The 26165-nt window shown below is 35.2% G+C and overlaps 1 protein-coding gene across 3 annotated transcripts in view; it reads left to right on the top strand.

The window, feature by feature from the left end:
* The window catches only part of LOC114103297 (E3 SUMO-protein ligase RanBP2), a 66531-nt gene that overhangs the window by 39041 nt on the left and 1325 nt on the right, over window positions 1-26165 (top strand). Inside the window, exons 19-28 of one of the 3 annotated variants that reach the window (XM_034637277.2) lie at window positions 2773-2867; window positions 3740-8747; window positions 11558-11728; window positions 12333-12425; window positions 12752-12930; window positions 20310-20514; window positions 22010-22111; window positions 23963-24108; window positions 25030-25303; window positions 25433-25767. In XM_034637277.2, the coding sequence (XP_034493168.2) occupies window positions 2773-2867; window positions 3740-8747; window positions 11558-11728; window positions 12333-12425; window positions 12752-12930; window positions 20310-20514; window positions 22010-22111; window positions 23963-24108; window positions 25030-25303; window positions 25433-25767 (6608 nt within the window). The remainder of the gene's footprint in view (window positions 1-2772; window positions 2868-3739; window positions 8748-11557; window positions 11729-12332; window positions 12426-12751; window positions 12931-20309; window positions 20515-22009; window positions 22112-23962; window positions 24109-25029; window positions 25304-25432; window positions 25768-26165) is intronic. The other 2 variants (XM_071601966.1, XM_071601967.1) reach the window with 2 other exon arrangements.

The following is a 26165-nucleotide window of genomic DNA, read 5'->3' as shown; positions in this document are numbered from 1 at the left end:
GAATTTCATGTTTAGACTTGGGCTCCATTCCCAAGACATCCCATTATGTGTATGCAAATATTCTAAAATCTGAAAACACTTCTTTCTAAGCCCAAACATTTTGGATAAGGGATACTCAACCGATAGTAATGCATGTATTTTTTTTTTTTTTTTTTCCTACTTGCTTTTAACCCAGGAATGATTTAGAATAAGCAGATTTAGTTTAGATTATTAGTACATTTGTGTGATGGCCCATAGTACGGCAACCCCATTGTATCCTTTTAGGACAGTGTTTTCTAAAGGCAAGCAAATAATGGAAAATCCTGTGAAGGCAAACTTACCAAATGTCGTAGTGAAAGATAAGTATATGAGATGTTTAGACCTCAGACTTTGCTCATTTAAAATCCTTGTGCATTCTCTAGAGCCTTGTACAGTGAGAATAAAAAGACTGGTTAACCTTTTGTTTTTAAAAGTGTTATGGGCAGTGTCACTTGGTACCTTGTGGGTCACAACTATTTCTTTCATGTGTAGGTTTAAAAGGTCTTTTGGTTTTATAAGTATATAAACACAACATTCACGTTGTTTTATTCTTATAATGACCCTATGAAGTGTGAAGTAATACATCCTCATTTTACAGCTGAGGAAGATAAAGACTCAAGTGGCTTATTGACAGGTTCACAAAGTAACTTTGTGGCATGGAAAGGGAGAGAGCCCAGGTCTTCTAATTTCTATTCCTGTGTTCATAGACATTTTTTTCCCTCAACAGAAGTAAAAATATACCAAGATGGTTCTTGTCTTTCAAAAGTAAGATGATAAAAAAAAGATGAATAAGCTTATTTGGAAATATTAAGAAGTACTGAACAGTGTAAACTAAAAACTACCTTCCTATCAGAATCCTATTATCATTTTGGAGAATTTCTGTTTCTTTGTTTACATAAAGTATGTTTTATGACTGTTGTCATGTATAGATGAGTTTGCCAGCTTTTTAAATGTTACTTTTAAGTTTCAAGCATTTTTAAAAAGTATTACTTGAAAATACTACTAATGAGTATGTGGTATCTCTTCATGTAGAAGTATTGCAAATTTTGTTTCTTTATTTGTGTTTCTAGTTTGTGCTCTCACAAATAATGCTGTGGACACATTCTAGAATTGTTGGCTGTTTTAAAAATTCAGTTTTTGCTCTTATTAGAAGTTTCTCAGATGGGCTGGGGTTGTGGCTCAGTGGTAGAGCGTTTTCTAGCCCGTGCGAGACCTGGGTTCGATCCTCAGCACCACATAAAAATAAATAAACAAATAAAGGTGTTGTGTCCAACTACAACTAAAAAATAAATATTTAAAAAAGAAGTATCTCAGAGTGTCCATTTTTGCACTCTTGGTAATATGGACTGTTAACAATTTACAGAAACTTTTGTTAGTTTGTAAAAGCAAAAATGACATCAGTTTTAAAGTTTTTTAAAAATGTCATTCTCAACATAATCTCATTTCTTTCTTTCCTGAGTTATCTGCTCATGTAGTGATTTTCTTTTTTTTTTTTTTTTTCTTTTGTAGTAGATAATTTTTAGTAGATTATAAGAACTCTGTTTTTCCCACTGAGGTGTAGTGGTCATTGATAAAGTCTCTGTAGTTAAACTGCAGACTTTTAGGATTCTTGGCATATATTTATTACCTTGTTGTATTCCTGTTTCCTCCTCCTCAAAATAGGTCCAAAATAACTGCCTTTACCAGGTAGTTCCATTAGGTTTACAGATTCAGAGGTGGGCTTCGGAATAGCCCTTTGTAGGTCTTTTTCAGTGCTTTCTGAGAATCAGTTGCTTGGCACCTCTAGAGTCACAATTTCTCTTTCTTTCACAAATAGCCGTAAAGGTGTTTTGCTTGTTTGATTTTCTGGTGAAACTGTCAAAACAGAGCAAACACAGGAATGTCGTTGTGTATAATATGAGTGCCTTTTAGTTTGGTTTCCTGTAAAACTCACAAAATAGATGGAGCAAATAGTTTGCATATGAACATGAGTGGTTTTAATGTGTTTATTAGTATTTTTAAGCAAAGGAACATTTTATATTACTTTTGAGATCCCTTTCATGAATTTGTCAGGTTATTTTAGATCGTAATAGCTTGACTTTACAAAATGCAGCCTTGTCATTCTGCAGATTTTTGAGGCTTCCTTCAGTATTATAGCCTTTGAAGCCATCAGATGCAATTTGGTTTCTAAATCCTTTTAGCTGTTGTATTTGTAGTATTTCTATGTTGATCCTGCTATTCCTTTTTGGATACCTGTTTGTGGTGCTGGGGATTGAACCCAGGGACTTGTGCATAAGCACTCTACCAACTGAGCTATATTCTCAGCCCTTAAGCACTTGTTCTTGTTGATCAAATTTGTGCTATATTCCGCTGCTTATTCTTTGTGTCACTTCTTGGATCCTCCCTCCCCCCCTTTTTGTGGTACTAGGATTGAACTCAGTAGTACTTTACCACTGGACTATATCCCAAGTCCTTCTTAAATTTGCTTGTTTGTTTGGTTTTTGAGAAAGGGCCTCACTCTTGCTTCAGTCTTCGGAGTTGCTGGGATTACTGGCACAGTATATACCTCACCCTGTTCTAGCAGTTTTTTCCTAGTTTGATAATCTTTATGGTGTATTTTGATATATAGAAATTTTAAAAAAATCTATCTAGCTAATTCTTTGTTTGGTTTCTATTACTTTTATATTTGTAGTTCTTATTTAGGTAGTCTTAACTGTAGTATAGACTTTAACAGTGTTTTCTTTTTTTTTTCCTTTTTTTTTTTTTTTTTTTTAGTTGCAACTACTGGCCCTTCAGTATATTATAGTCAGTCACCAGCATATAATTCCCAGTATCTTCTCAGACCAGCAGCTAATGTTACTCCCACAAAGGTAACAAAGGAATAATTTATATATTTGTAACTATTTGTTTTTTTAATTGTTTAGGTGTTTTTTTCAAGAAATTCAAGGGACTAGTTCAGTATTAAAGCTTACAATATCCCTCAGGATATGGACATTTTACATTTCTTTCTAGATATAGAAGTTATGCTTTTTGTCACGTTATTTTTGTGACATAACAATAAGTGTGAATATTTTGGATATTTTAAAAATGGGAGTGGTGATGTTGTTGGGTCCTTTATCTGTTTTGACAGAAATAGGACTAGAAATGTCCTTATTCTACCACTGTGTGGTAAGTAGTTCTATACCTGATGTGGTTATATAACTCTTGGTTAAGACCCAATATTACAGCAATAGTTGAATGTGAGGGCTTTGAGGCTAGTGGGTTGAGATATGCAGTTAGACCCTTGCTCTTCCGCTTATTGTGACCTTGGGCAAGTTTCTTAACCTCTCTATATCATATGCCTCATATGTAAAATGAGGATAAAATAATACTTTAGTTCATAGGGTTTTTGAAGATTTTTAAATGAGATAATTAAACAGTGCTCAGTTGGCATGTTAATAAATGCTCGTTAAATATTAGTCTTCATTATCAATACTATTTATTGTTAATATCATTTGAGAAATTGTTTAATGAGGAAATTTTCTATTGTAGATGTAGATCTTTAAGATGCTTTTGTTAATTTTCATTATATGTCAAGTATACATGCACTTATCTTTGTAGTAATTTTCTTATTGAAGTTCTGTTTATCCTAATATCTTCTTCACTTAATACTCAAGTTTGAAGTTTATGAGAAGTGATTTGTATCTAGTTCTTTGTGTTTTTTTAGACAATCTACAAAATGTTTTTAATTTTTTTCTTTTAGGGTCCAGTTTATGGCATGAATAGGCTTCCACCACAACAGCATATTTATGCCTATTCACAACAGATGCACACACCACCAGTGCAAAGCTCATCTGCTTGTATGTTCTCTCAGGAAATGTATGGTCCTCCGTTGCGTTTTGAATCTCCTGCAACAGGAATTCTGTCACCCAGGGGTGATGATTACTTTAATTACAATGTTCAGCAGACAAGCACAAATCCCCCTTTACCAGAACCAGGGTACTTCACAAAGCCTCCAGTTGCAGCTCATGCTTCAAGATCTGCAGATTCTAAAGTCATAGAATTTGGAAAAACTAATTTTGTTCAGCCCATGCAGGGTGAAGCAATACGGCCATCATTGACAACACCGGCACATACAACACAGCCAACTCCTTTTAAATTTAACTCAAATTTCAAGTCAAATGATGGTGACTTCACATTTTCTTCACCACAGGTTGTGACGCAACCCACTTCTACACCTTATAGTAACAGTGAAAGCCTTTTAGGTCTCCTGACTTCAGATAAACCTTTGCAAGGAGACAGCTATAGTGGACCAAAACCAGTTCCTAGTCAAACTGTTGGGCCTCGAAATACATTCAGTTTTGGAAGTAAAAATGTTTCTGGAATCTCATTTACAGAAAACATGGGACCAAATCAGCAAAAGAGTTCTGGTTTTCGTCGAAGTGATGATATGTTTACTTTCCATGGTCCAGGGAAATCTATATTTGGAGCACCTGCTCCAGAACCGACAAATAAGAATCATGAAACAGATGGAGGAAGTGCCCATGGGGATGATGATGATGATGGTCCTCATTTTGAGCCTGTGGTACCACTTCCTGATAAAATTGAAGTAAAAACAGGTGAGGAAGATGAAGAAGAATTCTTCTGCAACCGTGCAAAATTGTTCCGTTTTGATGGAGAATCCAAAGAATGGAAGGAACGTGGGATAGGCAATGTAAAAATACTAAGGCATAAGACATCTGGTAAAATTCGCCTTCTAATGAGACGAGAACAAGTATTAAAAATCTGTGCAAATCATTACATCAGTCCAGATATGAAACTGACACCAAATGCTGGATCAGACAGATCTTTTGTATGGCATGCCCTTGATTATGCAGATGAATTGCCAAAACCAGAACAGCTTGCTATTAGATTCAAAACTCCTGAGGAAGCAACACTTTTTAAGTGTAAGTTTGAAGAAGCCCAAAACCTTTTAAAAACCTCAGGAACAAATGTAGCCAAAGCACCAAATCAGACCATCAGAATTGTAAAAGAACCTGCAAGTCATGAGAACAAAGATATTTGCAAATCTGATGATGGAAACCTGAATTTTGAATTTCAGTTTGCAAAGAAAGAAGGCTCTTGGTGGCATTGTAACAGCTGCTCGTTAAAGAATGTTGCAACTGCTAAGAAATGTGTATCATGCCAAAATCTAAACCCAAGTAATAATGAACTCATAGGTTCATCGTTAGTAGAAACTGGTTCTACTCCTAAAACTGGCCCAGAAAATGCTCAAGATAGATTTGCATCAATGACTCCAAAGAAAGAAGGCCACTGGGACTGTAGTATTTGTTTAGTAAGAAATGAACCTACTGTATCTAGGTGCATTGCATGTCAGAATACAAAGTCTCCTAACAAAACTGGATCTTCATTTGTTCATCAAAGTTCTTTTAAATTCAGCCAGGGAGATCTTCCTAAGTCTGTTAACAGTGATTTCAGATCTGTATTTTCTGCAAAGGAAGGACAGTGGGATTGCATTGTTTGTTTGGTAAGAAATGAAGCAAGCTCTACAAAATGTGTTGCTTGTCAGAATCCAAGAAAACAGAGTCTGCCTACTACTTCTGTTTCAGAACCTGCCTCTTTTAAGTTTGGTACTTCAGACATCAGTGTAACTCCAAAGAGTGGATTTGAGGACATGTTTGCTAAGAAGGAAGGACAGTGGGATTGCAGTGTGTGTTTGGTAAGAAATGAAGCAAGCTCTGCAAAATGTGTTGCTTGTCAGAATCCAAGAAAACAGAGTCTGCCTACTACTTCTGTTTCAGAGCCTGCCTCTTTTAAGTTTGGTACTTCAGACATCAGTGTAACTCCAAAGAGTGGATTTGAGGACATGATTGTTAAGAAGGAAGGACAGTGGGATTGCAGTTCATGCTCAGTGCGAAATGAAGCAAATGCTACAAGGTGTATTGCTTGTCAGAATCCTGCTAAGCCAAGTACATCCACTTCTGCTGTTCCAGCTCCTGCTTCTTTCAAGTTTGGTACTTCAGAGATAAGCAAGGTTCCAAAGAGTGGATTTGAGGGAATGTTCACCAAGAAGGATGGACAGTGGGATTGTAGTTTATGCTTAGTACGAAATGAAGCAAGCGCTACCCAATGTATTGCTTGTCAGAATCCAAATAAACAGAATCAGCCTACAACTGTTACAGCGCCTGCCTCTTCAGAGGTAAGCAAGGCTCCAAAGAATGGATTTGAAGGAATGTTTGCCAAAAAGGAAGGACAGTGGGATTGCAGTGTTTGTTTTGTACAAAATGAGAGTACTTCTTTAAAATGTGTTGCTTGTGATGCTGCTAAACCAGCTCCCAAACCTATTGCAGAAGCTCCTTCAGCTTTCACAGTGGGCTCAAAGACGAAGATAAATGACTCTTCTGAAAGTCATGTGGGGACAGGATTTAAAGGTAACTTTCCAGAAAAAACTTCTAAATTTGGCATTACAGAGCAAGGATTTAAATTTGGCCATGCGGATCAAGAAAACACACCTTCATTTACATTTCAGGGTTCTTCTAATACAGAATTTAAGTCAATAAAAGAAGGATTTAGTTTTTCCATCCCTATGTCTGCTGATGGGTTTAAATTTGGCATTCAAGAACAGGGAAATCAAGAGAAGAAAAGTGGAAAGCACCTTGAAAATGACACCAGTTCCCAGGCTCAGGATGTTCATAGTCAGAAGAATAGCAGTGGTGTAATTTTTGGTCAGACAAGCAGCACTTTTACCTTTGCAGATCTTGCAAAGTCAACTTCAGGAGAAGGATTTCAATTTGGCAAGAAAGACCCTAATTTTAAGGGATTTTCAGGTGCTGGAGAAAAATTATTCTCATCACAAAGTGGTAAAATGACTGAAAAAGCCAGCACTTCTGCTGATCTTGAGAAAGATGATGATGCCTATAAAACTGAGGACAGTGATGACATCCATTTTGAACCAGTAGTACAAATGCCTGAAAAAGTGGAACTTGTAACAGGAGAAGAAGATGAAAAAGTTCTGTATTCACAGCGAGTGAAATTATTTAGGTTTGATGCTGAGATAAGTCAGTGGAAAGAAAGGGGTTTGGGGAACTTAAAAATTCTCAAAAATGAAGTCAATGGTAAACTAAGAATGCTGATGCGAAGGGAACAAGTATTAAAAGTATGTGCCAATCACTGGATAACAACTACGATGAACCTCAAGCCTCTCTCTGGATCAGATCGAGCATGGATGTGGTTAGCTAGTGATTTCTCTGATGGCGATGCCAAACTGGAACAGCTGGCAGCAAAATTTAAAACACCAGAGTTAGCTGAAGAATTCAAGCAGAAATTTGAAGAGTGCCAGCGACTTCTGTTAGATATTCCACTTCAAACTCCACATAAACTAGTTGATACTGGCAGAGCTGCCAAATTAATACAGAGAGCTGAGGAAATGAAGAGTGGACTGAAAGATTTCAAAACAGTTTTGACAAATGATCAAACAAAAGTCACTGATGAAGGGAATAAGAGTTCAGGTACAGATGCTGCCAGTGCCTCAGACACAACAGTCAAGCCAAATTCTGAAAACACTGGGCCCACTTTAGAGTGGGATAACTATGACTTAAGGGAAGATGCTTTGGATGATAGTGTAAGCAGTAGCTCAGTACATGCTTCTCCATTGGCAAGCAGCCCCGTGAGAAAAAACCTCTTCCGCTTTGGTGAATCAACAACAGGATTTAACTTTAGTTTTAAATCTGCTTTGAGCCCATCTAAGTCTCCTGCCAAGTTGAATCAGAGTGGGACCTCTGTTGGCACTGATGAAGAATCTGATGTTACTCAAGAAGAAGAGAGAGATGGACAGTACTTTGAACCTGTTGTACCTTTACCTGATCTAGTTCAAGTGTCCAGTGGTGAGGAAAATGAGCAAGTTGTTTTTAGTCACAGAGCAAAACTCTATAGATATGATAAAGATGTTAGTCAGTGGAAAGAAAGGGGCATTGGTGATATAAAGATCTTACAGAATTATGAAAATAAGCAAGTTCGCATAGTGATGAGAAGAGACCAGGTATTAAAGCTTTGTGCCAATCACAGAATAACTCCAGACATGACTTTACAAAGTATGAAAGGGACAGAAAGAGTATGGGTGTGGACTGCCTGTGATTTTGCAGATGGAGAAAGAAAAGTAGAACATTTAGCCGTCCGTTTTAAACTACAGGATGTTGCAGACTCCTTTAAGAAAATTTTTGATGAAGCAAAAACAGCCCAAGAAAAAGATTCTTTGATAACACCTCATGTTTCTCGTTCAGGCACTCCTAGAGAGTCACCATGTGGCAAAATTGCTGTAGCTGTATTGGAAGAAACCACAAGAGAAAGGACAGATTTAATACAGGGTGATGATGTACCAGATGCAAATTCAGAAGTTGGAGAAATGTCTAGCACATCTGAAACAACAACAAAAGCAGTGGTTTCTCCTCCAAAGTTTGTATTTGGTTCAGAGTCTGTGAAAAGCATTTTTAGTAGTGAAAAATCAAAACCATTTGCATTTGGCAATAGTTCAGCCACTGGGTCTTTGTTTGGATTTAGTTTTAATGCACCTTTGAAAAACCACAATAGTGAAACCAGTACAACCAGTACAGTAGTCCAGAGTGGATCTGAAAGAAAAGTGGAACCTAACAAATGTGAACTGTCAGAGAACTCTGATATCAAACAATCCTCAAATGGCAAAGTCAAAAGTCTGTTTGCCTCCTTTCCAAAGGAAGAATCTTCAACTAATTACACATTTAAAACACCAGAAAAGGGTAAGTACTTAGTCTGTAGAGTTAAACACACTTGTTTTTGTTTGGTTTTAATATTCATATAATGCAAACTCTGCATATGACACTGATGTGTTAGTAAAATTGGGTCATAAATATTGCTTTGAGAACACCCAAAGGATTCTTGAGCAGACCTTTTTCTCCCTAAGTGAATTCACTCATGAGTATTCAAACAGTAACAGAGATTGTTGGTTATTTAAGAGATTTTGATAACTGGAAGATAAATGTATTATGTGAGGGCAGAGCAGAAAAACCCCAATACAGTATAAAGACTCAAAAATTTAAGTCATGAGCATTAACTTGTCTTTTTTTAAAGTGTTCATTCTCAATTATATTATTTTGTCTATACTCAGAGCTCATGGTATTGAGATGTTCACACATTAAGTTAGTTAGTTTTGCCACCATTTATTAAGTGAGCAAAATATGAAAGCACTGGAATAAATAAATATGTAGCATAACCAGATTGGGATAAATTGAAGAACTCTGGCTTTTTATATTTTAAATCATATTCATTTTATATTCCAAAATATTGAGAAATTAAAAAAAAAATTTTATTTTCTAGGATTTAATTTTAGCTTATTTAAATCTAATCCAATGGCCTTTTGGACCAGCACCCCTTCCTCACAGACTGAGAGCAAAGGTATAGAGCTAGTAATCTCAGTATGAGGTGGCTAGCAGCTGGTAATCCTTAGCAAAGTAACCGTGGCTGTATGAAATTAAGTACTTAACGCTACAATGTGCATGTTTTAGAATGCCATTTTAAGCAAAATATCTTTTGACTGGTGATATAACACCTTTTAATAGTATTTTTAAAAAATGTACCTGGATGCTATGTGTTTTCTCATTATTGCACACTGGTTTTGTTTTGTTTTGCTGCTTTCTACTTTATTGCTCTGTTTTCAGCTCTGCTTAATGAGGACCTATGTTTTTATCTAACCCTTATCTTCAGCCACTAATGTCTGCCAGTATTCAAATGCGATGGCAGCAGCATGTATTCAGTCCTTTAAGGATTTCTTTTTGTATGTCATTTAGGAAAATAGTGTATTTAATTATTTTTCATAGCCACCATTCTATAGCCTGTATGTTGTATATGTAGCACAGATCATTTGCAGAAGTAAGTATTGCAACTAGAGTGAAATAGGAAGGAAGAATCTGTTAAAAGACCTTTAGGAGCAAAATCAGATAAATGAGTACTCACCATTACTGTCTAGTAACACATCTTGAGCACCCAAAACTATAGTGATAGAGTGAAAGTCCTCGGTACTGGAACCTTCATGTTTAAAATGACCAATTATTACTAGCTAAGGCAGCTCTTAGAAAATGCAATCTTTGAGAAATTACGTGAAAAGTGTGTTGGATGTCATAGAAAAGTGGATAGTCTCTGGGAACTCTATGTTAGGTTTCCTCTTACGCCAGGGATCCTTATCAGTATGCTACTGTAGGACCCAGACAACCTTATTCTGTTTGGAATCTGAGGACATAGTTCCAAAAGACCTTAGAAATGTGACTTTAGACATGAGGCACCTGAGGTCAAGAGAAGCTCTCTGATTTACTGAGTCCTCTTTCAACTAATAGCAGAACTGAAATAAGAATATGTATTTAATAAAGTATAGGGTTCCTTTACTGTCCCTGGCTAGGAAATTGATACTAAGTTTTTGTTTGTCATGGAGGAGTGGGGCAAGTTTAACATTGTAAAAGGAGGGGCTCTGAAGTGTCATCCAGTTGAAATAAAACATATCTATATATATAATTTACGATTTTCTAGTAGCTACGTTAAAAAAAAAGGTGGTTTTAAAAAACAGATTAAATCAATTTAATAATGTACTTGATTTAATCCATATATCCAAAATATCAACTTCTAATTAGCATAAAAAATTAGTAAGATATTTCATATTCTTTTTTTATTCCAGGTCTTTAGAATCCAATATGAATGTTTACACTGACAGCACATCTCAGTTTGAACTATCTTCCTCTCTAAGTATTAAATAGCCACATGTGGCTTGGCTGTCATAGTGGGACAGCATGGCTCTAGAGAATATTTCCCTATTACCATTGTGTACATGGCATGCTTCTTCATTGGCTTAAGTTATCTTTTTCTTTAGTCAGAATTTTTTTTCATAGACCAGAACAGATTACACGTAAAATTCCCTTTTCCCTCCTCCTTTTTTGCCCTATACATTGGAGGGTAGTGGGAAGGAGGGGCCGGGTGGGGTATATTTTCAGCCATAGAAATTATCTTGGGTTCTTAGAGTATTACTTACCCATAGGATGATAGTTTTTATTGAATTTTGTCTAGTTTCACACTGGAAACTGGATGCAAAACCATATGCAACTCAGTCACCTGCCATCCTTAACAATTTTTAACTTTCCTTGTAGGAACTAATGAAGGTTAGCTCTGGATTAGTTTCATATTATTTAAGGTTTATTTAAGTTTTTTTTTCATTTGATGCAAATGCATGGATAATTTGCCGTTCTGTAGTATGCCAAATATAGTCATGGGGGGAGGACTTTTTTAAATTATGGAAATGAGTTGGTTATTCTTTTCAGTTGCTAAAAAGTAAAAGAATATTTTTAACGTAGATTTTGTAAAGGTTTTAGGAGAACACTAAATTAGGCTGCTAATACTAGTTTATGATTATCATAAAGCTTGGTCTGCACCAAAGTATTCATGTTTTTATCTGTGTGCATTTTAACCTATAGGTAAATTATGTGATACTTTATTTTTAGTTAGAATATTAATGATAATAGTTATTCAGCACTTTTGTCTTTATCAGTTTTTTTTACTTGTGTTACAGCAGAAGAGAAGAAAAAACTGGAAGATCCTCCCTCAGATGATGATGTTCTCATTGTTTATGAACTAACCCCTACTCCTGAGCAAAAAGCACTTGCAACCAAACTTAAACTTCCTCCAACTTTCTTCTGCTATAAGAATAAACCAGATTATGTTAGTGAAGAAGAGGAGGATGGTAAATATTTTATTGTTTTAAAAAGCACGTTGGTTTTGCTAATCTTAGTAATTTGGAGTATGGTTTAATTATTGTAGAACCAACTTTTAGAACTTATTGTTACTATCCTTACAGGTAGATATTTTCCCTAAATGTGTAAACAGTCAGTGGATATAATGATTAGAAGAATGGCATTCATTAAACAAGCAGTTTTTTTGGTTTGCTATCATGTGCTAGGCAGGCGTTTTGAGGGATTGAAAGTAATAATTTTTCAAAACTCTTAGACAAGGTTCCAGTGATGGAAAACTTTGTATGCCATATCAGAGCTTTTAAGCAGGATACTTACAAGCTCAAAAAATCCCAGTTGGGCAGTGGTGTAGAGGATTGTGTTGTGGAAACAGGAGATTAGAAGCTGTGCTAAAATGATAGTAAGCCAGCCCCAATAGGAATAGAGTACAAGTGAAAGCTCTAAAAACAGGAGAGGCATTAGGGATTTCCAGTTGGCAAAAATGGACTGTGTGGATATGGTAAATGAAGGAAAGAATGAAGTTCGAGATAAGTCCTAGCTTTGTGTCTTAGAAAAACCTCAAAACTAATTACTAGAAATACTTGTTTTTACTTTAAGATGAAGATTTTGAAATGGCTGTCAGGAAACTTAATGGAAAACTCTATCTGGATGACTCAGAAAAACATAGGCCATTAGAAGAAAATCTAGCAGGTATGTTGAGTTTAAATGACTAATTAGATTTTTTTTTTTTAAAAAAACAAATCATCTATTTGAAAGAAACCTCTTGATCTGATAATCATTTCTATAATAATCAATTTTATTTAACATGTCCTTGTCCCTAGTAACTTAAAATATTTAAAAATAATGTTACATGAAAAACACTGGTCTCTTGGTGGTCCTTATTCTCTATTAGTATTCCTACGTTTTGTTATCTTGGTCTGTGGATTACATTGAGAACCACTGAAAGCCAGTCACTGTTGTAGAGTAGTTGGATTTCATCTAATTTTTTTTTTGCTTGTTTTGTGTGAAATTTTTAGATAATGAAAAAGAATGTGTTATTGTTTGGGAAAAGACACCAACAGTTGAAGAGAAAGCAAAAGCAGATTCATTAAAGCTTCCACCTACATTTTTTTGTGGAGTCTGCAGTGATACTGATGAGGACAATGGAAACGGGGAAGACTTTCAATCAGAGCTTCAAAAAGTTCAGGAAGCTCAGGTAAGAATGTCTTCATTGTTTTCCTTTTGATTCCATTGACTTTGTTGATGTAGTGTGCAGTAGAATGTTCTTATCAAATGGTAATGATAGGTGAGGCTAGCAGGTAGAGTGGCTCTAAATAAGCGAGAGGCATACTATTTATGAATTAGTACACTCAAAATAGTTAGGATATTAGAGTTTCCAAAAGGTTTTCCAAAATTGAGCTATACATTTAAGGCAGTGCCAGTCAAAACTTCGCAAGAATTCTTTGAAGTTACAGACAAGCTAATTCTAAAATTTCTATGGAAAGTTAGGATTATATGTTTGTTATTATTGATGAACCTACACTGAGACATCCTCACCCAAAGTTTTGAGTTTTTACCTAAAATGGTTATTCAATTTTGTCAAATTTTCTTATTCCATCTGTTTTTGCAATCATGGAACTTTTTATTAAATTTATGAAGGATATTGATTGTTTTGAATGTTCAGGAAACCAACATTGCATTCCTGGGATAAGCCTCACTTAATCATGGTATATTATAATTTTTATATGCATTTGGGTTCAATTTGCATAAATTTTGTTGCAACTTTTGGATTTATATTTATCAGGAGTATTGATCAGTAGTTCTTTTTTTTTTTTTTTTTCTGGCATTATTTTCAGCTTCCATATAAGAAGTAATACTGGTATCGTAAAGTGGACTGAAAAATATTTCTGGGTACTGCTGTTTTCTGAAAGAGATTGTGTCAAATTGTTACCATTTCTCCTGGAATGATAAGCAATTTTTACCAATAGGATCATATGAGATGAAGTTTTCTGAAGGTTTTTTTTAAAAATACAATAAATTAATACAGAACTGTAGGGTATCTATCCAGGTTATCTCCTACTTCTGCAGTGATTTTTAATAATTGGTGACAAATTTGTGTGTGGAGAGCTCTTCCTTTAAATTCCTGTTTTATCTTTTAATGTCTATAAGTTCAATATAGAAATATCCTGTTTTCTCTCTTTTCTTGATTAATCTGGTTAGAGGTTCATAAATTTCATGAGTACTTTTCCCCCCTCCAATAGAAATAGATTTTGCTTTCATTGATACTTAGTCTAATTTCTGTGTCAGAAGATTTCATTGATTTCGGGCTGGGGTTGTGGCTCAGTGGTGGAGCGCTTGCTTAGTATGTGTGAGGCTTATTGATTTATTTTGCCAGTCAGATCTGTTGTTGACCCTCCTAGTGATTTTTTTTTTTTTAAAGTTCAGTTCTCAGCACTGCACATAAACAAATTTCTGTTCTTTAATATTTACTTCTTGCCTTGGGTTTATTTTGCTCCTCCCCCTTTTTTTTGGTGCCAGGGATTGAATCCAGGGTGCTTAACCACTAAGCTACCTACCTCTCCAGACCTTTTTTCATATTTTATTTAGAGACAGGGTTTTACTAAGTTGCTGAGGTTGACTTTGAACTTGTGTGTGATCCTCCTGTTAACTTAGGTCAAATTAGTTGATACTGTGTTATTGGGTCTCACATATCCTTGATGATTTTTGTCTGCTTATTCTATCAGTTACCAAGAATAGTGTTATCAACCATAATTGTGACTGCCATTCATCAGATATTGCTTCATATTATACTTTATCAATTTCTTGGCTTTGTTTACTTTCTCTGTTATTTTTCCCATATCCCCCCCCCCCCCCACCTTTTTTTTCCTGTTCTTTTTCTTTTATTTCTTTCCCCCTGCTTGCTTTGGATTTAGTTTGCTGTTTTTCCAGCTTCTTAAAGTGTGAAGATTATTAGTCTTTGATCTTTCTTTTTTAGCGTAAGCGTTTACAGCTTTCCTGTTAGAAAATGCATCTTTACAAATTATGGTATATAAAAGCAGTTACCAAAAAAAATTATTTTTGCTTTTAGTTATTACTGATATACTTTATAGCTCTGTATGGATTCAAGTTATCATCTATATGTTCTTTGAGCTCAGCCTACTGGACTTGTTTTGTACTTCTTATATAGTACAGATCTGCTAGCAAGTTTTTTCCAGTTTCTGTTTATCTGTGATACCTTAATTTCTCTCTTATTTTTAAATGGTAGTTTTGCTGAGGATAGAATTATTTATTGACTTACTTTCAGCACTTTAAATGTGTTATTCCACTGTTTTCTGACCTCTGATTTCTGATAAGGACGTTGCTATTGATTTTATATATATATGTGTGTGTGTAAAATATATTTTAGTTGTTGATGGGTCTTTATTTATATGTGGTGCTGAGAATTGAACCCAGTACCTCAAACATGCTGGACAAGTGCTCTACCACTGAGTTATGACCCTAGTCCTGCTATTAATCTTACTGAGAATCACTTATATGGAATGAGCTTTCTCCTTTCAATAAAGTTCTCCTGGGCTGGGATTGTGGCTCAGTGGTAAAGCCTAGCATGTGTGAGGCACTGGGTTCCATTCTCAGCACCACATAAAAATAAATAAATAAAGTTCTATCAACAACCCCAAAAAAAGAAAGTTCTTAATATTCAGCTTTTAATAGTTTATCTGTGATGAATTTAAGTGTGTATCTTTTTGATTGTATCCATATTGGAGTTCATAAAGACTTTTTTGCATATTTTCAGAGGTTATTCAAATATCCTCTCCCTTTGTCTCCTTCTGAGGCCCCCATTATGTGTATGTTGGTATGCCTGATGGTATCATGTAGGTTTTTGAACCCTTGTTGAGTTTCTTCATTGTTTTTTTTTTTCCATGAGATTTCTCAGACTAGATAATCTCAATTCATTTATCTCTAGCTTATTGATTTATTTTGCCAGTCAGATCTGTTGTTGACCCTCCTAGTGATTTTTTTTTTTTTTTTTTTTTAAGTAGACTTGACTTTCTGGAGCAGAGTTGGGTTTATAGGAAGATACCAGAGATATCCAGGAATCTCTTGCCCTCACATACACATTCTTCCTTGTTAACATCCTGTACCATAGGGCCATATTTTTTACAATCATAGAACTTGTGTTCATGCCTCACCACCAAAGTTTATGGTTTACATTAGGTTTCCCCCCTGTGTTGTACTTTTATGAGTTTGGACAAATGTATAATGAATGACATGTACACCATTATAGTGTCTTACAATATGATTTCACTGTCCTAAAAATTCTTCTGTGCCCTGCCTGATTCCCACCCCAGCTGCCGAGTCACTGCTGAGCCAAAGTGAGGGATGGGTATGGATAGAGAGGAAAAGGAGAGTAGAACAGTGCCATAAACCCAGCTTGCTTTATTTATTTATTTATTCATTCATTCATTCCTTTTTACAAAAGTTCAAAGATTGTTAAATTTTTGGTTAATTTCTAGGGTTGATGAAGAAGTTGATTTTGATCATCTTTGTTAATGTTTTTCTTGTTTTTATGAAGGGATATATTTACAATAGCCCTCCTTCTACCATTCCAGAAATGGCAAATTGACTCCTTTGTCTTGATCATCCTTCTTTATCCCTTGTTATTTTACTTGAATCTACTATATCTGGTAATGATTCAGTCTCTTTATTTATTGTAATTATCATGGTTAGAGTTAGGTTTATCGTTTCCTTTTTAGTTGCATGCATCCCTTTTATTTTTCATTACTGTTCTCATTTTTCCTTCCTTTTAAATTGTTTCAGTATTCCCCAGAATTTTTAAAAATTTTATTGTTGTACCATTGTTGTGGTAGTAGGGATTTAAAAAATTTTTGTGTACTAGGCAAGTGCTCTGTCGCAGAACTACATCACTATTGCTTTTTAAACTTTTCTTTTGAGATAGGGTCTTGCTAAATTGCTTAGGCAATCCTCAGCTTCCTGAGTCATTGGGATTACAGCTGTGTGACACCATACCCACTTGGCAAATGTCTTCTGTATATATTCAGTTTTTAACCTATAACCCTGTTATTGCTTAGCAGTTTCAGGAAATTCTTGTCTACTCTTTGTGTTTTTTATTTTTACATTTACAATCATGTCATCAGTAAATGTTGACAGCTTTATTTTTTTCCTTCCCAATCTTTATACCTCTTATTTCCTTTTTTTTATTAAGATTTTTCAGTGTATCTTGTGGTGAATTTCTAGTATATCTTTTGGTATGAGGGGGCAGTCTCGCCTTGCTGTTGTTTCTCATTGTTAAATAGGTTAATGGCAATTGTTTTGGTAGATGTTCTTTATCAAATTTAAGAAGTTCCTTATTTGTAATTTATGGAGAGTTTTTATCATGAATGGGTGTTGGATATTGGCAAGTGATTTTTCTGCAACTATTGACATGAGCTTTTGATTCTTCTTTGAGCAGTTTTATGAGTACATTGGTATAATTGGTCTTCACATGTTCAACCAGCCTTCCATCCTTGGAATAAATCTCACTTGGTTGTGGTATATAATTCTTTTTATAAATTGATTTTTTTTTTCTTTTGGTGTTGTGGATTGAACCCACAGCACCCCCCCACACACACATTTTTAAAAAAATTGGTGCATTATAGTTGTGTGTAATGATGGGATGTGTTGTTATATATTTATAGATGCATACAATGTAATATAATTTAGCCAATATCACTCTCCAGCAACTATCCACTCCACCCCTTCGTCCCTTTTCTCTACTGACCCTCCTTTGATTTTTTAGGAGATTCCCCCTACCTTGACCTTTCTTTTTTTTTTTCCTTCTCTAGTTTCTGCATGTGAGAGACAGTATACAACACTGAATCTTCTGAGTTTGGCTTATTTCACTTTATATGATAGTCTCTAGTTCCATCCGTTAGGGTAAATACCGAGGAGCTGTAGAGCTGGGTCATGCAGTGGTTCCATGCCTGGTCTTTTAAGGAAACTTTATACTGATTTCCATAGTGGTTATACTAATTTGCAGTCCCACCAACAGTGTAAAGTGTTCGTTTTTCTCTACATTCTCTCCAGCATTTATTATTATTTGTATCCTTATGACTGCTATTCTGACTAGTGTGAAATGAAATCTCAGTGTAGTTTTGATTTGCATTTACCTAATTGCTAATGATGTTGAACTTTATTTCATATATTTGTTGGCATTTGTATTTCTTATTTTGACAAGTGTCTATTTAATCCATTTGCCCATTTATTGACAATATTATTTGGATTTTGGGTGTAAAGTTTTGGTGTAAGATTTTTTTTTGATGTAAAGGATTTATGTATATTTAACATATTAATTCTCCATCAGAAGAGTGGCTAGCAGAGATTTTCATCCAAATATGTAGTTCTCTTTTTACATTTCTAATAGTTTCCTTTGCTGGGCAGCAGCTTTTTAATTTGATGCTGTCCTATTTATTAATTCTAGGCATTATTTCATGAGATTTGGGGGTCCTATTGAGAAATTCATTGCCGGTGCCTATAAGCTAGAATATTGACTCTGTTTTTTCCTTGGAGTTGCATAGTTTCCTGAACCCACAGCTTTTTTTTTTTTTTTGGATACTGGATATTGAACTCAGGGGCACTCAACCACTGAGCCACATTCCCAGCCCTATTTTGTGTTTTATTTAGAGACACTGTCTCACTGAATTGCTTAGCAACTCCCTTTTGCTGTGGCTGGCTTTGAGCTCTCAATCCTTTTGCCTCAGCCTTCCGAGTCACTGGGGTAGATTACAAGCATGTACCACTGCACTCGGTAAACCCACAGCCTTTTTTATCATGTGCTGTATCACTAAGCTACGGCCTCCCAGCCCCTGATTTTATTGAGGATTTTGTTGTTGGATTCACGAGAGAAACTAACTGGTCTAATTGTCCTTTGTTGTAATGTCTGGCTTGGATATTAGGGTGATGCTTTCCTCAAAGGATATGTTAGGCAGTGTTCCCTCTGCTTCTGTTTCTTCAAAGACATTAGAGAAATTGGTATTTCCTTATTAAATATTTGATGGAATTCACCAGTGAAACTATCAAAATCTGATGTTTTACTGTTAATTCACTGTATTTTTTTATTAGTTGCTCAAGACAGTACAATGATCTTGACATATCATACATTTGATTCAGATAGGGTATGATTCTCATTTTTCCATGTGTACAGATTGCAGGATCATATTGGTTATACATCCATGTGTATACATACAGCAATCCTAGTGTCAGTTGTATTCTGCTGCCCTCCCTATCCCCCCTCCCCTCCCCTCTCCTCTCTTCCCATCACTATTCTCTACCCATTCTACTGTGACACTTCTCTCTCTCTCTCTTTTTTTCTTCCCTTCCCCCTCACACTGTCCTATATGTATTTTTGTGAACCCATGAGGGTCTCATTCCGTTTTCCGTGCAATTCCCCTTCTCCCTCCTTTTCCCTCCCTCCTCTTTTCCTTGTTTCGTGGTAATCTTCTCATGCTCTTCCTTCCTACTCTGTTTTGAGTCACCTCCCTTACATCAGAGAAGACATTCGGCATTTGTTTTTTAGGGATTGGCTAACTTCGCTTAGCATAATTTGCTCTAGAATTCACTGTCTTTATTATACATGTACAGGTCTATTCAGGTTATTTCTGCTTGTACGCATTTTGGTAGATTGCAACTTTTAAGGAATCAATCTAATCAAATTTGTAGACATAGTGCTGTGCATGGTCCTATTCCATTTCTGATGTGACTTCTCTCTTTTGTTAATGATTTCAAGTTTAAGTCCATTTTGGTTTGAGAGTGTACTGTGTGTGGTTTCTATTCTTTTAAATGCTCTCTTTTTCTTTTTTATGTGATGCTGGGTAGCGAATCCAGGGCCTTATGCTTGTTAGTCAAGTGTTCTACATTGAACCATAGGTGAGCCCCAGCACATGGTCTTTTCTTGGTAAATGTTCTTTGTAAGCTTTTGAAGAATGTGTATTTTACTATCATCGGATGAGTAGTCTGTAAAATTTATTTCTCTTTCTATAGTTTTCATTGTAAAATTCCCATTTGGTTCTTTTTAATAATTCTGTTTCTTTACTGAGAACATCCATGTTTTCACTTAAGAGTGTCCTTGCTTTTTGGAACATTGTCATAATAGCTCCCTTAAAGCCTGTTTTGGATAGTTCTATCACATGAGTCATTTGATGAGCACTCCCACTTCTGGTCAAAGAGAGCTGGCTTGAGACTTTTGTGTGTGTGTGCCATCCATCGGCAGTTCTACTTTATTCAATTATTGTAACACCAGGCTGGAGTATAGGAGAGACAGAAAAAATTTCTACACGGATGTCATCAACAAATTTCCTTTCTGGTTCTAAGATACTTAATTATCCTATGTTTATCCACCTTTCAGAGCCTTCTTATAGAGATGCAGTACATATTTCAGTCCAGGTATCTGGTAGTAGGTTTGGGGAAGGAGAGGGTGAAGTGTGCTTAATCCATCTTGTCCAGAAGTCCAAGTCCTCCCTTTCTTATAAAATAGGTTATGTGATCCTTTTTGTAAGTCAGTTTTTAATGGCATAATATTGTGTTATTTCCTATTTGCAGAAATCCCAGAGTGAGGAAATAACTAGCACAACTGACAGTATGTATACAGGTGCGGCTGACGTGACTACAGCATTTTTCTGTAAATCTGAAGAACCTGATTCTGTTGCCAAACCTATTAGTTCATCATCTGTTTCCTCTGGAACTGTGGACAAACCTGTAGATTTGTCTACTAGAAAGGAAAGTGATACAGAATCTACAAGTCAAGGTAAAACTTGATATGTGTCTATAATCATGTATTACGTAAAAGTTACACCTGTATATTTGAGAAGATAGACTTAGAAGTTTAAAGGGGCATAAGATATCAGTAATACTAAGAAGGAAAATATTGCTTTCCCAACAATGTAAGTATGTATCTTTATTGTTAGACCTCTGATTATAGGGACATTGTGACCTGTTTGCCTGAACATAAAAAATAATAGTTTACTTACATGGTGATTTTCTTTGTGATAATATTTTTATTTTAATATTGCTTGATAGTTAGTATTGCTCAAGCTTACCCAGAGTATTTTAGTTATACATGAATTGTAGATATAACAGGGGCTTAATTTTTTTATGATTCTACTTAAATATCTCTATTTTTTTTTAAAGCTGATCTTGATTTTTTTTATATTTGTTTTTTAGTTTTTTTAGGTGGACACAATATTTTATATTTATGTGGTGCTGAGAATCGAACCCAGTGCCTCACTCATGCTGGGCGAGCGTGCTACCACTTGAGCCACATCCCCAGTCCCAAATAGCTCTATTTTTATAAACCTCAAAGCTTGGTAAATTATTTAATTATAGTAACTAATGTTTGGTATTGCTTTCTTCCTGTTTTTCCATTTTAATTATTTATTTTTTTGAGGTGGAGGAAGTGTCTCTGAAAATTGTATTGCTTTATATGTGGTGCATAATTTTTCCCCCCTAAAAGGAGTTCTAAATAAGTCACAAATATTGCATTTATTGGCACTTTAGAGTTTTACTATGGTAGAATAGGAAGGTAAATTTACACCTAAAACCTCTGTATTTTCAGATGAGTGAGTAAGGTATAGTGATTCGGAGATAATATAGAATTCAGATGCCCCCAAACTTCTGATGATCAAATGTAAATGTGAACTTTCTTTATAATACAGAACACAAAACATTTTTTGTACAGATGTTTTCTAAAATCCTGCCCTTGATTGCTTGTTTTAGCAATCTTTTGTAAAAAGACTTCACAAAGCAGAAATTGTATAGTTATGTTATATAGCTTAAAATAAATAGATCACCACCTCATTAATTTTGGGGGTAGAGGTTGGTACCAGGGATTGAATTCAGGGGCACTTAACCACTGAGCAACATCCCCAGCCCTATTTTTCATTTTATTTAGAGACAGGGTCTCACTGAGTTGCTTAACACCTCGATTTTGCTGAGGCTGGCTTTGAACTCGCCACCCTCCTGTCTCAGCCTCTGGAGCCTCTGGGATTATAGGTGTGCACCTCTGTGACTGGTTTCTTTAATAATTTGGGGGCATGCATTTGGTGTAGTATTGTATTCATTGTGAATATCACCTGTAAACTTAATATTATCGAAGAAGCTCAAAATTGGATGTATAGTTTTCCAAAATATACAATTTACCAAAATATAGAAGCTAAACCCCTTTATCCTTGGTAAATCCTACTATTCTTTTCATGTTTATACATCTTAACTGAAATAGTAAAATGTTCTTTTTCTTTTGCCAGTGGAAAGTAAAACAGTTTCATTTGGATTTGGAGGTGGTACAGGACTGTCATTTGCAGATTTGGCTTCTAGTAATTCTGGGGATTTTGCTTTTGGTCCTAAAGGTAAGATCAGGAAGTGATTTTAATCATCATGTTTACAGAAGAAGCACAACTAAAAGAACCAGTCCTTTTGTTAGTGGGAAGTAACACTTCCCCATTTGTTTAGTGTTCTCATAATGAAGGGTTTCTAGGTTTAATTTTTTAAAAATTTATTTTAATGGAGATTGAACCTGGGGCTACTCTACCACTGAGTCTACATCACCCACCCATCCCCACCCTTTTTAAAATTTTTATTTTGAGGCAGAGTCTCACTAAGTTGCCAAGGCTGTTCTTATACCTTTGATCCTCCTGCCTCAGCATTCCCAGTCATGGGATTATATATCTGCATGACCACACTCCACTTACATTTCCTTACTAATAGTATAACCATAAGAATTTTTAAATTTTGTATAAGGTGTTCTAATGGTCTTTTCCTGTACTAAAATGCAGAACTATTTTCGGTTTTGGAATAATTCTGATTTTGGTAATGTTATTCTTTTAACTATATGTACTTTTAGATTTGATTTGTTGATATTTCAACAAATCCCCCCTACTCCCTCCCACCCCCTTAAGGTGCTAGAGCCCCACATATCGTAAGCAAGCACTCTCCCACTAAGTCCTATCTCCCTCCCTAAATCTGCATTTTTTAAGGAGATGATTTGGATTTCAGTATTAGGGTTGTGCTAATTTATGCTGCTAAAATAAGTATAAATGATGTGCTTTCTCATCTTTATCAGTTATGTTTCTACTTTTAATCCCTTTTGGTAACATTTCTATAAAATAGTACACTTGTAAAAGTGATTTCATCATTGTATCAAGTTAATTAGCATAAGGCAGTTCATTTTATTTTCTTATTCTTAGTGTCTTTCATATCTGTGGTTATAGCACTATCTAAATTGTTCTTGTATAGATGTTTGATTTGTGGAATAAATTTTATTGAAGGCATATGCTTAAATGATTAATGCAATTCAAATGACTAATATTCCCACATATTTATACTTTGTTCACAGCTTCTGCTTCTTTTAGGAAGAGTAAACTACTTTGGGATATGATGATACATTAGAATTTATGGCTTCCCTGATAACAAGTTTCTTTATTTTTGTTTTAACCAAATAGCCTAAAGTTAAAGGCTTAGCAAATATAGCAAGGTAGTGGGTGCAGTTATCTGCAAAAAAATGCCAAAAGAAAATTGTTGTGTTTACTGCTTATTACTCAATATAACCAAGTACACAACTGTACACTAGCTTGTAAAATAGGAAAAACACCAGGAGAGAGCCTTGTGTAAATAAGCCTTACCCACCACAGTTTCTCCTCACCATCACTTCTCCTTTTTAGTGAGATCATTCACCAATCTCCTCTCTTTCCTTCCCTCCCCCTTCCCCTTCTCCTTTGCTTTTTTTTTCTTCTGTATTGAATGCTTGTTTTAATTTAGGATGTACTTGTTATAATAATTGAAAGTATAAATTCCCTGCAGTTTTGCCTGTGAGTTGAACTTGCCAGAATATTTTAAACTTTTTTTTTGGGAAAAGGGAGGTGGTTCTGGGATTGAACCCAGGGATGCTTTACCACTGAGCTCTGTCCCCAGCCTTCCCCGCCCCCCTCTTTCTTTCTTAATTTTAAAACAGGATCTCACTAAATTTCTTAGGGCTTCATCAGATTGTGGAGATTGGCTTGGAAGTTGCAGTCCTCTTGCCTCAACATCCCAAACTGCTGGGATTACAGGCGTGTGCTACCCTGCCTGGCTTATTTTAAACATTTTAAATAGATGTGTCCTTTTGTTGGAAATGATAATGTTGCATTGAAATCTAAGAGCAGGATTTTAAAAATCTTTAAAAAGTAGATTACACAGTTTACATATCCTAATTTATTCCTCAGATAAAAATTTCCAGTGGGCAAATACTGGAGCAACTGTGTTTGGAACACAGTCAACCAGTAAAGCTGGTGAAGATGAAGATGGTAGTGATGAAGAAGTAGTTCATAATGAAGATATTCATTTTGAACCAATAGTGTCATTACCAGAGGTAAATGTCAGGGAATGAAAATTTTACTAATAAGTTAATTTTCATTTTAAGCTTAAAAAATTACCCTGGATTGATTTGTAGGACTATTTCTGTTTATATTTCCTTCAGGATACTTACTATGTGAAATAGTAGCTCTATTTGTTCGATATCATTTTTTAAAATTTTTGTTATTTTAATTTTTGTTTTTGGTACTGGGGGTTTAACCAAGGAGTGCTTTGCCATTAAGCTACATCCTCAGTTGTTGTTGTTTTTGTTTTTTTTTTTTTTTGAAACGGTCTCGCTAAGTTGCGTAGGTTCTCACTAAATTGCCAGGGCTGGCCTTGAACTTGGAATCCTTTTGCCTCAGCCTCCTGAGTCACTGGGATTACAGGCATGCACCACCGTGCCTGGTTTAGGCATTCAGCTTTTAAGTATATTTTTGTTTTTTTCCTTGTTTTTTTGTTTTTGCAGTGCTGGGGGTTGAATCCAAGGACCTCAAACATGCTACACAGTGCTCTATTACAGATCTATACTGAACCCTCTTTTTTTAAGTTTGTATATAAATTTTGCTTTGTAATTAGTATATGCAGTTGTTGAGAAGAAATATTTTTTTTCATATGTTATTAGAATATCATGTTTATTTTTATACTGTAATTCTGGGGACAAAATAATTTCCTTACTTGCTAACATCATTTTAGTAAAAAGTAACCTTCACAGTTTTGGACAAGAATGTTGTTTTAGGAAAATTATTTTGTCGTTTTCTTAACCTCAGTCAGTAGTTAATATTTCTTTTCAAGAACCAGAACTTTCTGTAACTTAACCTATAAAGGAAAAAAATTTTAATGTCCTTACAAAGAAAATATGTTAAAAGAATTTGGATTTTTGGAATTTGTTTTGGAATTATAAGCATCAGCTTACAGATAATTTCATCTTTTTTAATAGGTAGAAGTAAAATCTGGAGAAGAAGATGAAGAAATTTTGTTTAAAGAGAGAGCTAAACTTTATAGGTGGGATAGAGATGTCAGTCAGTGGAAGGAGCGGGGTGTTGGAGATATAAAGATTCTTTGGCATACAATGAAGAATTACTATCGGATCCTAATGAGAAGAGACCAGGTGTTTAAAGTGTGTGCAAACCATGTTATCACCAAAACAATGGAATTAAAACCCCTAAATGTTTCAAATAATGCTTTAGTTTGGACTGCTTCAGATTATGCTGGTGAGTTTCTAACTTTAAATGCGAATATTCTTTCTTTTTTTTTTCCTTTTTGGACTTTTCTAAAATCCATAACAAACGTAAAACAATTTATAAGTTATGCGCATACCCTTGTAACTCTTTTCCTAATAGATGGAGAAGCAAAAGTGGAGCAACTTGCAGTGAGATTTAAAACAAAAGAAATGGCTGAGTCTTTTAAGAAAAAATTTGAAGAATGTCAGCAAAATTTATTGAAACTCCAGAAAGGACAGGTGTCTCTGGCAGCAGAGTTATCAAAGGAGACAAATCCTGTGGTATTTTTTGATGTTTGTGCGGATGGTGAACCTCTGGGACGTATAACCATGGAATTATTTTCAAACATTGTTCCTCAAACTGCTGAGAACTTCAGAGCACTGTGCACTGGAGAGAAGGGCTTTGGTTTTAAGAACTCCATTTTTCACAGAGTAATTCCAGATTTTGTTTGCCAAGTAAGTACTAACTACCTATCATAATTGAAATAAAAAATAGTACACACCACATAACTTGGGAAGTTGGCATTTTTCTTCTTGACCTCATTGTGTATAGTTTTTTTTTTTATATATTTTTTTTCTTCATTGTAAATGGACACAATACCTTTATTTTTTATTTTTATGTGGTGCTGAGGATCGAACCCAGTGCCTCAGATGTGTGTGGTGAGCATTTTACCATTGAGCTACAACCCCAGTTCCATCTTGTAGTTTTCTTAAGATTTCTTTAGCTTTCCCAAATAATAGTTGTCATCACCACTGACTCCCTAACTCTGCCCAGAACTTTCAAACTTAAATTTTTAACACTTGAACTGTGCTGGAAACAGGGTAGAGAAGAGAACTTTTCATTTTTTAACCTT

This window comes from Marmota flaviventris, chromosome 14 (assembly GCF_047511675.1).
Source record: "Marmota flaviventris isolate mMarFla1 chromosome 14, mMarFla1.hap1, whole genome shotgun sequence".
Lineage (NCBI taxonomy): Eukaryota > Metazoa > Chordata > Mammalia > Rodentia > Sciuridae > Marmota > Marmota flaviventris.
This window is presented reverse-complemented; position numbering and strand designations above follow the sequence as displayed.